At 40.7% G+C, this 14,287-nt stretch overlaps 1 protein-coding gene across 3 annotated transcripts; it reads left to right on the top strand.

The window, feature by feature from the left end:
* The first annotated feature begins 282 nt into the window (after positions 1-282).
* On the top strand, positions 283-12,673 carry C1H3orf52 (chromosome 1 C3orf52 homolog). Of its 3 annotated transcripts, none has more exons than XM_035540489.2 (7): positions 283-468; positions 1,733-1,960; positions 4,968-5,091; positions 5,662-5,795; positions 6,710-6,780; positions 8,573-8,772; positions 9,868-12,271. In XM_035540489.2, coding segments are annotated over exons 2-7 (708 nt in total). In that variant the 5' UTR covers positions 283-468; positions 1,733-1,783; the 3' UTR covers positions 9,870-12,271. The 3 variants fall into 3 exon arrangements, with proteins under 3 accessions (XP_035396382.1, XP_035396383.1, XP_050569307.1); XM_035540490.2 differs by lacking the exon at positions 283-468 and adding an exon at positions 668-896 and having other exon boundaries at positions 9,868-12,673; XM_050713350.1 differs by lacking the exon at positions 283-468 and having other exon boundaries at positions 957-1,960.
* The last annotated feature ends 1,614 nt before the right edge of the window (positions 12,674-14,287 follow it).

Raw genomic sequence — 14,287 nt, 5'->3', positions numbered from 1 at the left:
AAGAGCCTAGGCCACAAAGTTCAGATCAGTTCTCAATTTCCCTTTTTAAGAGTTCTGCAGCTCCATGAATCAGAAGGGTCAGTTGCATCACAGGCAAGAAAAGTACCAAGTATGGAAGTTAGATCACCCAGACAACAGAAATTCAAGAGTTTGTACAGAGCTCATTAAGAAAGGTGAGCAAATGGACTTTGGCTTTTATGGAGTGAGATCCATAATCATTAACTTGTTAGACTTATTAAAAAAAAGTTTTGGTTTCAGACGGTTCACTAGGAAGGTGAGGTCTTTGATGTGAGTGGAAATGAAATAAATGAACTTAATCTCCAGCAGGAGTAGTGAGAACAAGCAGGTAAAGACTACTCTAGTCAAGAAGTCCCCAGCGAATCCTTGTGGATCTGGACACCTGTTTTGATCTTGATGACTGCTCAGCTTCGTTCTCAGTCCTCCAACCTTTTAAGGATTCAGCAAAAGGTGGGGCATGGATTTTTTCTTTTTTATTTGCTGAATGAAAACAAGCTCTGTGCTCAGCCTGATGGATTGCCTTTGCCTGGATGAATACCACAGGACATCAGCAATCGACCCCGCTGGGAATGCTCTAGGCATCGGTAGCCAGAAGAATTGCACAATGAGGAAATCTGGGGGAAAGCGTCTGTAGCATTTGGCAGGGAAAAGAAGGAGCAGTGCTGTGAGTGGGTGTTCATACAGCAGAGGAGAGAGTTGAAGAAGGAGGCTTTGTTCCCTTCTTAATGCTTCCTTTTCCCTGTCCTCTCTTCTGAGGCAAGAGAATGCGAAGGAGTGCAGTTACTGGCCCAACCCTTTTGATCCAGAGGATTAAAAGAAGTGCTCTGCGGGGAGGAAGGAGAAACCCAAGGATGGAGTTAGAACAAGAGAAATGAGAGGTAGGATAAAGTATACTGGGAGGGAGGGGATAAGTCAGCCCCCGGCAGCAGTAAGCTGTTGTGTGACTCATGTAGCATGGGAGAGTTCATGTGGCAATCTAGTGCAGATCAGATCTCAATTCACAGGATGGTTTGCTTTATGAAAGTATACCCTGGAGAACATGGGATAAAATTGAAGGTCACCCACCTCTCTCTTCAGATTTGTTCATTTTTACATGGAAGTGACTATTCAGATTTCCGCTTGATAGTATGTGAATAGACATAAATGCTTCTTTAGCACCAGGCGTGATTTCAGACTACAGAATAGCTAGAGAGAGCAAATTGCCAGCACAAAGGTCAGCAGCGTTCAGTTCTTAATAGACTATAGTGGGAGACTAAAATTAGAAGCACTGATGGAAATTATAAGTTCCCTTCAGATCCCAACTGAACCACAAGCAATGTGATCCTTTACTTGGTTTATACTGTCGCGAAACACGTTTGTTTATCTGTGCCGATAGCAGCAAAAGCATTTTACTGTTTCAGCTGAAAGCAGCAGGAATAGCAATCCAGTTACTTTCAAAACCACCTCAGCAAGTGCCAGCATTGCTGAAGGTTTAGTCACCTGCTTGTTCTTGTCAAAGGCCGGCACGGTAAAGCAGATGAACTGGAAAGCCTGGTATTGCACAGCTGAGGGCTGAAGTTTGAGAGACAGGCGAATCAATGCTTCCTCGCCCTCCCTTTCCTGTGTGGCTTGTTCAGATGATATTTGCCTTTCCAAGGATTTCCCCTTACTTATCAATGTTTTGATATCACTCCTGTGAAAACTGTCCCAGCTCTCTCACTGTTACCATCTCCAGCTTCATACCAGAACTGCCGCTGGCCGTAACTGCAGCTGAAACCAGAAGGAAATGAGTTGGCTCCGTGCTTGCTTCATAGACAGAGGTTCTCGTACTGAGACTGAAGCTATGAAAAGGCAAAGCTCTGATCAGGAGCATGAAGTTATTGAATTACAACAAGTTAATGGAGAAGAAAGCGAAGTCGATCACAAGAAGCCTCTAAATTCTCCAGCAGCTGCGATGAGCAAGGTAGGAATTTCAGTTGCTCATTTGATGCTTGTGGAGCTCTCGGGGAAATACCAAACAGTAAGAGAAGTGACACTTTGCAGGAACATCTTGTAGGGATTGATTTGTTTGAGGGAGGGGGAAAGAGCACTCACGTGAAAGTAAAGGCTGAAAGCATGTTAAGTGTATTTATTTTATTTTGTTTAATGAAGATTTCTAATGTTGGAGTCAGATTTTGAGCACTGTTATTTTTTGGTGCTGGCTGTTTGTGAACTTTAGTTTAACAAATAAAAATTGTACTTGGTATACTAAGTTTTGCTTTCTCTTTTCATGTGCTGCCAGCGGGATTAGGCTCAAAACTAGAAAGGAGAAATAGTGGAATGCATATTAAAACCAGTCTTTCTTTAAGAACAAATTAATCAGAAAATGGCACTGCCAAAACAAGAATAGGATGTCTTGCAGCAAACTTTGTAAAGCGTGCTGGATTGTTCATCTGTTTATCTTTGAGCAATTTGTAGTCGCTAACAGTCAGGAATGTGTATGACTAAAGTGCCCCAAAGCCTCAGTTAAGACCAGCATGTGAATCCTGAGGCAGTCAGCACCTAACATTTAGCTTAAAGCTATGGGATAGTGTAAAGCTGACGGAAGAGTAGTATTTACTCATGGGTCGCTGTGGTACAAAGATTTTCATTACTCACTGAAGAGCAGAGGGAAAATCTGTGGCAGAAAAAGGAATATTCCCACTTTTATGTGGGGGCAGATCTTCCGGGATGGCCAAGCCCACCTGGGAGCCCAGCAGCATTAGTCATGCCATCTCTGCCTTCCTCCTCCTGGGCAAGCAACAGTGCCTGCTTCCTTGTGTGAGCCCCACTCATCACCTCAGTGAGCTGATCTATCCCATTAAACAGGCAAAAGCCCTATTTCCTATACTATACTGGGGGCCAGTTACTTCTCTTCTGTTGTGAGTTGAATCAGCTTGCTGCAGGGTCAGACAAATTCTAGGGTGGTTCAAAGAGGAACAGGAGAAAGGGTGGAGGAGAGATAGGGGGGAGCTAGATCAGCTGAGCTGCCTTGAGAAACTTTACCCGTGAGTTTCGGTTCAGCCTTCCCCTTCCCAGAACTGTGAATTATCGTTTGGGCTCTGTTTCTGCTGATTCTGGTGTTTGGCTTCCTATCCTATAGGGACTGCTGAAAAATTATTATACTCTGCTTCCTGCTCGGCCAGCAAATTAATCACAACTGCTCTGCCCATCGGGGAGAGATTTTCTCTGTCGCCCCTTCCTGGTGCTCTTGTGATGTTATATGGGCAATGTCCAGAGGGTGTTGGCCCAACCAGTGAGGAATAGGTGCAGAGTTGAATGTTTGCTCAAGATCATCCCAGTTTACTATGCTTGATTAGCAATTACACTTCTGTGATAGTCTGAAAACGTGGAATATGTATAACTGTCTATAATATTTATAACTGAGAGAACAAAGCGAATTTCATAATTATACTCTAGACAGTAGTTACTGTTTCTTTGTTGTTGTTTTGTTTTTTTCAAATACAAAATTATATGCCAGTGTCAGGTATTAAACCGAAGGTTCATTCTTCTAATGCATTATATATATGTGTGTGTGTGTATATATATATATATATATATATATATGTATAAAATAACCCACCTGTTAAATATAAATGATAACTTGAATGCATGGTGTGAGGGAAAATATTTTAACCTTGCTGCCCTTCCTTCTCCACAAAAGGAAGTTCCCCATTGCAGGGATGTCAGTAGAGGACACTTTCTATTAGTTTGCCCCCTGCTCCTGGAGAAATGACTCATGTAAACTCTTTCTGTGGGTGTTTCTTCACTTTCCCTGTGCAACTGCTACTCCCCAAGAAGCTTTAAGCCAGCTGGTGGATGTCATTTAAACACAGTGAAAAGTTTTCTATTATGCTAGGTTCTTGGAAAGTTCAAAAGGTAAAGGAAAGTAACCTGGATTATTGCCTCCAGCTAGCAGCTGGTTCCTGCCTACCTGCACGTGCATGTCCCAGACTACCCACAGCATGTGATTTTCCTCACCTGGTACTGAAGTCAAAAAGGACATGGAGTTTACAGCTGGGTTTACAGTGGGTGGGGAGGATGATGAATTAAAAAAGCAACGTGGTCTATTTCCTTATGTATTCTTGTACTTCATTCGGTCTTCTGTCTGTGGAAGAAATTAGTTGGAGTTGTTCACGTGTTTTACTATGTCACCTAAGCCTTTTTTTTTAAATATTAGTAATGCTGGGCTAACTAATAACCTCAAATCTTGAATCATATTAAAAGTTAAATGAAAGGTGGGTATTGTCTTTTCTCTCCTACATGAACATGCACGCATACACATATTTTTTGAAGATTACTTCCTTGTCATATAGAACAGGTGAGATTTGTAGTAAACTTTGTTAAATTTACTCAATAGCCTTCCAGTATTCAGTCTTCTGAAGAAAAATGCAGTTAGCTAAAAAAGTCCTAATTACTCTAGTGGTCTTTAATGCAACAATATCTAATAAATAGTGGTCCATTTGCTTTGGTTGCTGGCATCCAGGATCTATGCAGGCTGATATCATTAACATCACAGAGGTGAATGATTCTGGAAGTTGTTCCAGACACATTTCTGTCTGGGAGAGATGGCATACTTCAAACGGACAGCTTGTGGTACAAGCAAATCAAATTGATGCAGTTAAAGAAAAAAAAAAAAGGCAATGAAAGCACCTTTGTAGCACCTCAGCTTTCTAGGCAATTCAAGAGTTGAAGACTGTGCAAATGGGAAATGCTACATCTCTTGCGTAATAGACTGCCTTTGAATGTCCTTTGCCTTCTGCATGTTTACTTTCCCACTTTTGGCAGTACTCAAGGGTGGGAACCCTTAAAATAGAGCATTGCTTGTCAATGAGACATTCTCTCGTTTATGTGTTGTTTTTTGTATTTCTAAATGTGACAGTAGAGGCATTCTTAAATATTTTTCCCACCTTATTTTATTAATCATCATTCTCTCTTTTTTTTGTATCTAGGAGAGAGATCACTGGAAATCATGCAGGAAAGTCATTTTTTGGAAGTGTAAACTATGGATGGTTTTAACTACAATTTTTGTAGTATTGTTCCTGGTCATTCTCATCAGCCTAGTTCTATATTCTAGTAAGTATCTTACTCTTGGTTCATCTTCTAATAAGAGTGTACAATATGTACAATCTAACAAAAACACGTATTGAACAGTAGAATCCTTTAAACTCTTTCTGTAAACTGCTGAGGAGACTGGGATGCCGACTGCAGAAGGTGGTGTGTTGAGTAGTGGATGTAAGGCTTTTAGTTTTGCAGGCAACTGGTAACCTGTATCCTGATCAGATGGCAATTCTTGTAGCTGAGTGAGAAAATGTTCCTAAAAAAGAATGAGAGTGCAAATAAATGATGCTTGTAACACCTCAGCAAGTGCAATGGATTGCTCATCTCCCCCTGTGTGGTGTCACTGTCTGCCAGGCTCCCAGAGCAGCAGACCCTTACTGAGGGGGTGGGATATTGACATCTGTGCGCTGTTGCTTTTCTTCAGGTGACTCCCACTTTTCTGTCACTCCCAGACAATCCTTACCTAGGAAGTCTGTGAGAAAGCCACCCTGGAGAAGGCCAAAGGGTTGTTGTTTTGTTTTGTTTTCCCAATACTTCTGCTAACTGGAACTTTTCCTACTCTTTCCATTTTCTTTTGAATATTAGATGTTTACACAGATGAGGATGACTATTGGGATGCTGATGCACTACTACATAGTGGAAATTATCACAATTTTTCTGGAAAGTTCAAGTTAATGTGTGGTCTTCCACACCTTTTTGCTGATGACATTACTAAGAAGGTATGTGTTGACACTGTTCTTGGCCGAGTTGATTCATCTTGTTACATAGATTCAGTGTTTTCCTTTAAAGAAATTCCTGTTGCTCTGTGTAGCAACTCAGTCCTTTGCAAGTCCATGTAATTCACTAAATTCTGAGTTGTATTTTTTGTCGTACAATTTTAAGTCCTGATCCAAGCAAAGAAATTGATGATTTTAAGCACACAAGCAGTTGCATTGATCCAGGGAAGGGGAAAAAGCAACAACAACACTTTTATTAAAAAAAAAAAATATATATATATACCCTTTACATTTGAGTAATAACTGGGACATAGCTTTCACCTTTATCATTGAGCCATTGAATGATTTAATTTAGAAAGGATCTATGGGGGACTTCTAGCCCAATGCCAATTAAAAGGCTTTTGTTTTGTGTTCCCCTGTAAGTACCTGATGTCAGTCTTGGTTTATAGCTGCCATTTCCATTGAACCATCACCGCTCCTTGTTGCGGATGAAGTAAGCTCAGCAGGCATGGCAGTACTGATTTAGACTTACTGTGTGAAGGGAGTCTCAGTAGAGACATCTTTCCCTCTACCAAGTAAGAATAGAATGGCTTTTTGCCACTAATAAAAACCCAAGCCAAACATAAATTGCACAGCGCAACCTGAGCACATACTTTTAGTTCACCCTGAATGCCTTCCCATGTGTTAAGGTAATATAGTAATCACTCAAACACACAGATTAACTTGTCTGTCAAGCTTAAAGGGAATGTGTATTTTTTTCCTGTGCTGATAAGTGACTTTCAGCACCTGTGTTTATGCCCCTTAAAAAGCCTTTTTAAGAATGATTTGTTGTCCTTTCTTTTATGGGGAAGAGAGAGAGTGAATGGAAGAAATATGTTTTTTTCTTCTTTCCTTTTTTTTTTTTTTTTCTCTCCAAGTTAACAGATGTCTACAGTTCATCTCCAGCTCTAGGACGCTACTTTAGGTCAGCTCAAGTGGTTCATTTCAGGTAAGCAATTTCTATCACCAAAATTATCACAAATTCACAAACTTTTGATGAGACATACATGTCTATGTAAATATGCACAATGAAAAATATGCACTATGAAAAATAAGATGCTTGGGGGAGAGTAACAAATATAGGTAGTGGAAACTGGTTGAAGGATTCTCTGATGTAAAGGGTAAGTGCTGCTAATATACAATGACAATAGCATTTTGTTGCTGTTTAGTATCTCCTTTGTTGTCTTTGGTCCCAAGTGAAGGCCTTAGTAAGCTTATTCAAGAAAATGTTTTAAGAAGAAAATGAGCTACTGGGACCACCTGAGAACAACATGGGTTAAATAACCTTAAATAAATACAACGGGGCCTATGGAAAGGAAGAACTTCTTTGTTCCCCCTAAAAGCTAAAGGCAACAAGAGCATCAGTGAGAGCCAAACCAATAATATCACGTTCCTGCTTTGTTTGGACCATTTTCCCCCCACATTTTATTTTGGGCAGTCGGAGCAAATCTCAAAGCAGCAGCGTGTTAGAGAGCCTGGTGGAGCAGGAGCAAGAGGCAGAGCAGGCAGCATAACGGAGGGTAGGCTAGTCCCTGCAATGGCTGGGTACACACAAAGGAGAAACTCAGCCACCAAAGGCTGATGGGCCCTGGGGAGTAGTGTCGGGGAAAGGAGAAAAGCATCCAGACCTGCCTTGCAGAGGCAGAAGAAAATTTCAAGCTGGAATACAGGGAAGATGTTACTGTCAGCAGAAACTGGCACTGAAGGAGGGCTAAGGAGTTCACTGTGTTTGAGACATAAATGTTTCAAGCTATGAAGATAACATAGTCCTGAAATAGGAGTGAGACTGAGAATCAGCAGGAGAAGTGGGCTGGAAAGATCAGCTGTAGTGTGGTCCTGTCATGGAGGTGTAGCAGATTGGCAAGGGCAGTCGGAAAGGACTTGTGAAGGATTTCTGAAAAAGCAACGTTACAAGTGGATTAAGACTACATGAGAAAAACTTGGGAAGTAGATTAGCAAAAGCCTAAGATTCTTGAGAGAGAAAGGGTGGAGGAAGAGCCTCCTGGAGCAAGAGGCAGACCTGAGGGCACTCTGGGGAATGTTCGCCATCAGCCTTGGGCACACTGGCTGTGCTCAAGGAGCGAGTTGCAGCTCTTTAGCCTTTCAGGTATAAATCACGATTTAGACCAAGTACAAATCTGTTGCATTTTGTATGTACTGACTAGCTGATCCATCTCTCCACCTTTTTCTCTCTGCCATCCAACTTATTTTTTGATGCTTTGAATTCTGTTTGTATAAAATGTAGCTGTCTCATTGTACATTGTGGGTTTGGTAGATCACAAATATTGAAATCTCCAGAGACGGACTCCGGTTCAGTGGTTTGGTTAATCCACTCCACAGCTTGGGTTAGGAACACAGCTGGGTTGTGCCAGGTACTGCTATCAGGAGAGCAAATCTTTCTGCAGGTTCTCAGCTAAGCTATGTGCAATATGTTGCAGCACCTCTACGCTTATGTACTTGTTAGGCATGAGTGCTGAAAACCTCACCCTCACATGCCTAATTGCCCTTTGTGCATTTGAAAACATGTCTCGGGTAATGTGCCTAGTTTCTGTTAATGTCAAGAGCTGCTCTGAGAAGAGAGAGGGAAAAATGAAACTAGAATCTTTGATGGCAGGTTTTTCTTTTCTTTCCTTTCTTGATGCTTTTCTTTAGAACACATTAAAAAATAAATAATCCATGCCAACTTTGTGAAAAGTCAGTCTCAAAAAAAGGAAAGATTCAGTGGTGACTTTGTTTTTCAGCAATGAAAGCTCCACTGTATTTTACCAGCTAGAGTTCTCTGTACCGCCATCAGCAGAGGGGTTTATGGAAAATTTAATGGACCCAGATTTTATAAGAAACATTCTACGTCAGAATATTTATGATGAAGAAGATACTTTTTATCCTGGGACATCTGAATGTAACACGTTAAAGCTTGACCCAGCTTCTCTCACATCAACATGTAAGTGGTGTACGTTACAGGAACTATTTCTCTAGGAAAAGGAGGGAGGAAAAAAGGAAAATCTTTCTGGGAAGATGTTGAGATTTATTAGTTCATGTTTTGCACAACTCTATTAAAAAAATTGTTAAATATTTAGGTTTCAAGAAAGTCTGGTTATACTTAACTTATAACCTGGAATTCTTTATTTGGTCCTGTGATGAGTGATTGAGTAGTGACGATAATGCTGAGCTACAGAGTCCAACCAGAGTTTTCAGATCCCCAGATTTAATGCATACAGTTAAAAAGAAAATCTCCTCGTGTATGTGTACTATAACAGGGAGCAAAATAATTAAAATTATTTTTCCTCACCAATTTAAATCCAAGTGAAAAGGCTGTGTAATTAGGGAGTGAGTTTCTGATGTTTTCACAGTCAAGGATTGAAAAAGCCTCCTAATTTTTATCTTTTCAGAGTTTTCTGAGAAAATTTATTATGCATCAAGATACCTTTTAAACGAAACAAACGTTCACACTTCCAGGTTTTCTTGTGACTAGGTAGTGATTCCAGTACATTTAAGCTTGTCTTGATGGAAATGTCAGTATAAAAGCTATATGAGCTTTGAAGTTTTGCTGAAAACAATGCATGGAGCTGCTTCCCCCCTTTTCCCCCTCCTCCAGTTTACTGAGCTCCACAGCTAAGTGCCTTCAGAATAATCCTTGAAGTGATCACAGAACCAAGCCTGCTGGAGTTCAAAAAGCGTTCAGACAATGCTCTCAGACATAGGGTCTAATTTGTAAGTAGTCCTGTGTGGAGTCAAAAGTTGGATTCAGTGATCCTTGTGGGTCCCTCCCAATTCAGGATATCCTATGATCCTAGGCTAACACTTCACAGTACAGTGTATATAAGTAAGATTTGTGCTTAACTTGTATTTTATGTCCTTGGTACTCTTAACAAGGGACAAGAGATTAACGAGTCAAAAGTTCTAAATATCAGTATTGTTTTGTTCCTTATATATTGGCAGCATTCATAGAAAAAAAAATACAAAAAGATCCGGAAAGAATATTCTGAAATATTAAGGTTTCATTTTATAGTTAATAATGTACTGTTTTTACTTTCAGAGAAATAATGGACCCCTCATCTTTCTCACCTTCTAGAAGAGATGGGCTTCTACTGTCTGTTGGTAATCCCAGGTTAGGGAGCTATTCGTTAGGTTGAAACACTTCTAAAGATGGTTTTCTTCAAATGAAAATGTGGTGTATTGCTAACAGTATTGTACTCCTAGAACATTGCTACCTCCTTCTTCATTTTTGTCCTGACTTATGAGTAACCCATTTCAGTCTTGTGAAAATCATATACCTTGCTTGATAAAGTGCTCTACTGACTTGGAAAACTCTAATTTGTCTTATGATGAAATCTAGATTCCCTGCTCGAGCTTTAAAAACAGTCCTGTGTGTCTCCTCTCTTTTGCTCTTGGCTTATGCAAAATTATCCATACAACTTCATCCTTAATTTTCATGTTCACCCATGCTCATGTCTTTTACTTTTTTTCCCCCACCAACTTCATCTGACATATCCTTCCTGGTGTTCTTTCCTCTCAAAACAACCTTAAAACTTAAATAGTCTTTTGTTTCCTTTAATTGTATGCAAAACCTTTGCACTTCCTTCTTAAGTAAGCTGGAACTCTCATCATCCCCTTGTTCATTCTATACTCTTCCTAGAGAAGGTCTCATCAGCACTGTTTTTCCTCTTCTGTAATGTGAAATAAAAATGAAGAAGGAAGAAACATCAGGAAGAAACATGACTTGTTCACTAATGCATCTGAATGCTGCAGAAATCTTTCAAGGGTCAAATTAGCTGTGTACTTCAGTAATTGGCTACTGGTGCTTGTGAAAAGACACCTATTAGACCCACATCTCTAAATTCAAAGGAAAACGGGTCTACACCCTTCTAATACCCCCTCCCCTGGCAGTGGGGGGAAAAAAAAAGGAATGAACAAATGCAAAATTCTTGCCTTAATAAGGCAGCAAACAGTTGTTGACAATAAAGCATATGGGACAGACCAATGCCAAGAAAAAGGTGCTGAAGCAGATCATGTAGGCCAGTGTGGCATGAAAGTTACAGCCAGTAACTGGTTATAATATTAAAACTAAAAATTAAGCATTAATTTTTTGAGGAACATGAAAGCTTCACTACCATGTTAGTGAAGCGTAACAACTTCTCACTTAGAAACGTTTGTAGCCTGTATAAATGTTAATGTTGTATAGGAAAAATTATTTTTAGAAACTTTTTGTACTGGGAGAAATATGATGAATTGTTTTTTTCTAATGTTTATTTAAGGAATCTGATGACTATATTGTACATTAAATTATTTATTTTTACTCTTAAAGTGATTGTTTTCATTCTTCAGCAGCTCCTGTCTTTCAGCAGTTTGAGTTGAAAAATAACAATGGGAATTCTAACTGCTGAGAGTAGTATAAATTGCCTGTCTGACAAAGACGTACACTCAAAACCACGTTTGTTGTTGCCTGAATTTTAAGAGAGCTTTTGAAACAGTGTAGACCAAATTACAGTATCACATGGCTGTCATTTGTGACTAATTCTGACCACATCTTAATTTGTAAGATGTAGCAGTGACTATAAAAACCATAATTTCTCTTTTCATGCCTCAGTTCTCATTTGATGAAACACTATGATTATATAGTTAATGCTATAGTTTCTATACATTTATTTTAAACAGAAAACATTTGACTTTACAGTCCATCTCCACCCATGCTTTGAAATCTAATTGAAGGAAATGTCCAAAAAAGACAGTCATATCTGTTTTTATATCTTTGAGGTAAATTGATAATGCAAAAGAAGATAGCCAGATAAAATAATTATGACTTCATCCATTAGGGTTAGAGCAGTATGAGAACATATTTTATCTGTTTAGGTAATTTGAGAATGCATAATGTTCATTTTAATAGGAGCGTGGATAACATGGACATGACTGAGGAAACTAAGCTATGGTTCAAAAAAGAAAATAAAGATTGTTCTGGTAATTCAGCTTATGGACTGTACAGCCAGCCCTTTAAAATCCCATGGTAAGCAGCTTGTGTAGCAAAGCACGAATTCTGGGCAGATTCAGTTGCCTGTCACTGCAGCAGTGCCTACACCATGCTTGCAACATCTGTCCTCTGCTGTGTGCAACCACTTGCATTGTGGGACCCTCTGGCACAGAAACTGCAGGTGGGATGTGCAAAGGAGCCATGCTATAAAGCTAGGGCTGTAGCCAGAGATCAGATACAAGGGGATATTTAAAATCAGGAAAACCGCTCAATGTTTTCTTTCAAATTGTTTTAATACAAAAATACAGAAAAAAAAATGCTTAAGGAAGAACACGGTCACACAATCATTTCATGAGCTCTGGTGAACAGTCAAATAACCAGCTTCAGTCCTACGTGCACGTCCAAAAATTGTTTGCAGCAGGTTGATGGGCTATGAGGAGGTTATGTTCCGGCATTGTGGAGAGCCAAACTCGAGACTCCAGCAGAAATGAGCTGGAAGCATTGAGTGGAGAAGGTTTCTCCACTGAGAGCTGTGCAGTTACCACCTGTGCATCACAGGGGTCTTTGTAGGTTTCATGGTCTTCTAGGTGGCAGTTGTTTGCAGTGAGTGGACTTTGTTGTTGTTTTGTATGCAGTTTCTTGCCTTTTTTTTTTTTTTTTTTAATTGCATCCAACTTTGTTAAGACTTTACTCTGAGACAAGGAGTATTCTGTTAAGGGGTGGCAGGGGGGAAAATTTGAGAAATGAGTTCTTCATCCAGATTGTATGCTGCATCATGGTATATATATTGGTCTATATCAAGCTGGCCAGAGAAATGTTGGAAAAAAAAAAAAAGTAAGTACACCTAACACAAAGTCTATGCTTTTTATTTATTTATAAAAAAAAAAAAAAGGGGGGGGGGGGTAATTATTATTGCATTTTTGAGATTTCCATTATTAGTTCTGCTATAACCCCTTAAAATACTGTAATTATTCAGAGAAATTGTGCAGCCTCAGTTTCTTCTAGTATAGAAGCACCTAGTTTTCTATAGAGGAACCCTGCTTTACAATGGTAGTTACTGCTGATTCCTCTTGTTTCACTTGTTGAGCCCTGTACCCTGTCCATGCCTCTTCCTGTGATCACCTTTTCATGGACAGATTTGTCTCATTGGAACTGACTGGCAGACATGTCCTAAAGCTTTGTAATTTAAGAGAGATGCTCTCTGGTTTGTTTGAAGAGTTGAGAGGTGAAATGGCTAGGAAGGCTGGCTTAAATATTCAAGTGAATATTTGTGTAGGCCTTCTTGGGAGCAGAAAGAGTCACTCTCTAGTTCATCAGGACATAATCATATGCACTGTGCTCTTCAGAATAGGTGGTATTTCGCTTATTCGTAGGCACGTTGACGATTGCATATTCTGTCTGATCATAGTCTGTCTGATTCTTGGTGTCAGTCGCAAAGGACTCATGTTTGACGCTGTGGGTGACAGTGGAATACCAAAGCCCACTGGCATTCATAGAGTCTCTTCTGGCACAATGTTCCTAGTAGAGGGAGAGAGAGAAAAAGAGACAGATCAGCTCCAACACCGTTATACTCTCTTGCTGAAGAAGCTTGCATGGTGAACAGACCTGGCAGTCCGCATAGCCTGTGTGCTCAGGCAGTGGTGTTAACCCACATAGTATTGTGAAGGGTTGGTAAATCCTGCTATTTCCCTGGTTACGTAGGCTGTAGCTGCACGCCAGGAGCACCTGTGCTGTGTGGCTGGCGGGCCAAGGCCTGGCTCTTGTCCCGAGGCTGTTACTGCTGCCAGTAGGTTATGTGACAAAAAGTTCATCACCCCACACAGGTGGGGGGATCCCCAATCATCCCCATCCCTGGCTGCTCCCAGGGCTGTCCCAGGAAAGCCACCAGCCCCGTGGGCTGGGGGTGGCACCCACGCAGTGTGTCAAAGGGAGCAGCTCCAGCTCTCCTGGCTGGTCGGGTTGCAGGAGGGAGCTACTGCCTGAGGGAATCGGTGTGTGAGGGGAAGAGCTTCTGGTGACCTGTGCTAGGCTTGTCATGGGGTGTTCACGGGAGGAACCAGAAGGGGGGGAGAGCAGGGGGATTTGTGGAGGAAAAAGCATGGTGGATATAGGTGGATAAGGGGATAAATGGGGCTGCTTACATGTAAACAGGTCAGTACCTTTGTCTGGCCATACCTGGCATCTGAATAACATGTTCTGCCCAGCCTTCTCCTTAAACTCAATCTCTAACTCTTTTTCTTGGGTGAGGGGCTCACTATTCCGTGTACACACAACGACGTCACCTCCATTTACCTGCTGGATTTGGCAGCTCCCTAACACTTAAAGGAGACTTTTAACTCCTTTGGCCTGGATGGTTTCTAGCTCCAGCATTTCTGTTTTTGACTCTTGATTTTAAATAGAAATCAAAGCATTTGTTTTACCTCCCCTTGAGCCACCGTGCTCTGTCACCATGCGCAGAAGAAGAGGCAAGCTGTGCTTCAGAGCTGGCTGC

The sequence above is a fragment of the Cygnus atratus genome, chromosome 1 (genome assembly GCF_013377495.2).
Source record: "Cygnus atratus isolate AKBS03 ecotype Queensland, Australia chromosome 1, CAtr_DNAZoo_HiC_assembly, whole genome shotgun sequence".
Taxonomy (NCBI): Eukaryota; Metazoa; Chordata; class Aves; order Anseriformes; family Anatidae; genus Cygnus; species Cygnus atratus.
This window is presented reverse-complemented; position numbering and strand designations above follow the sequence as displayed.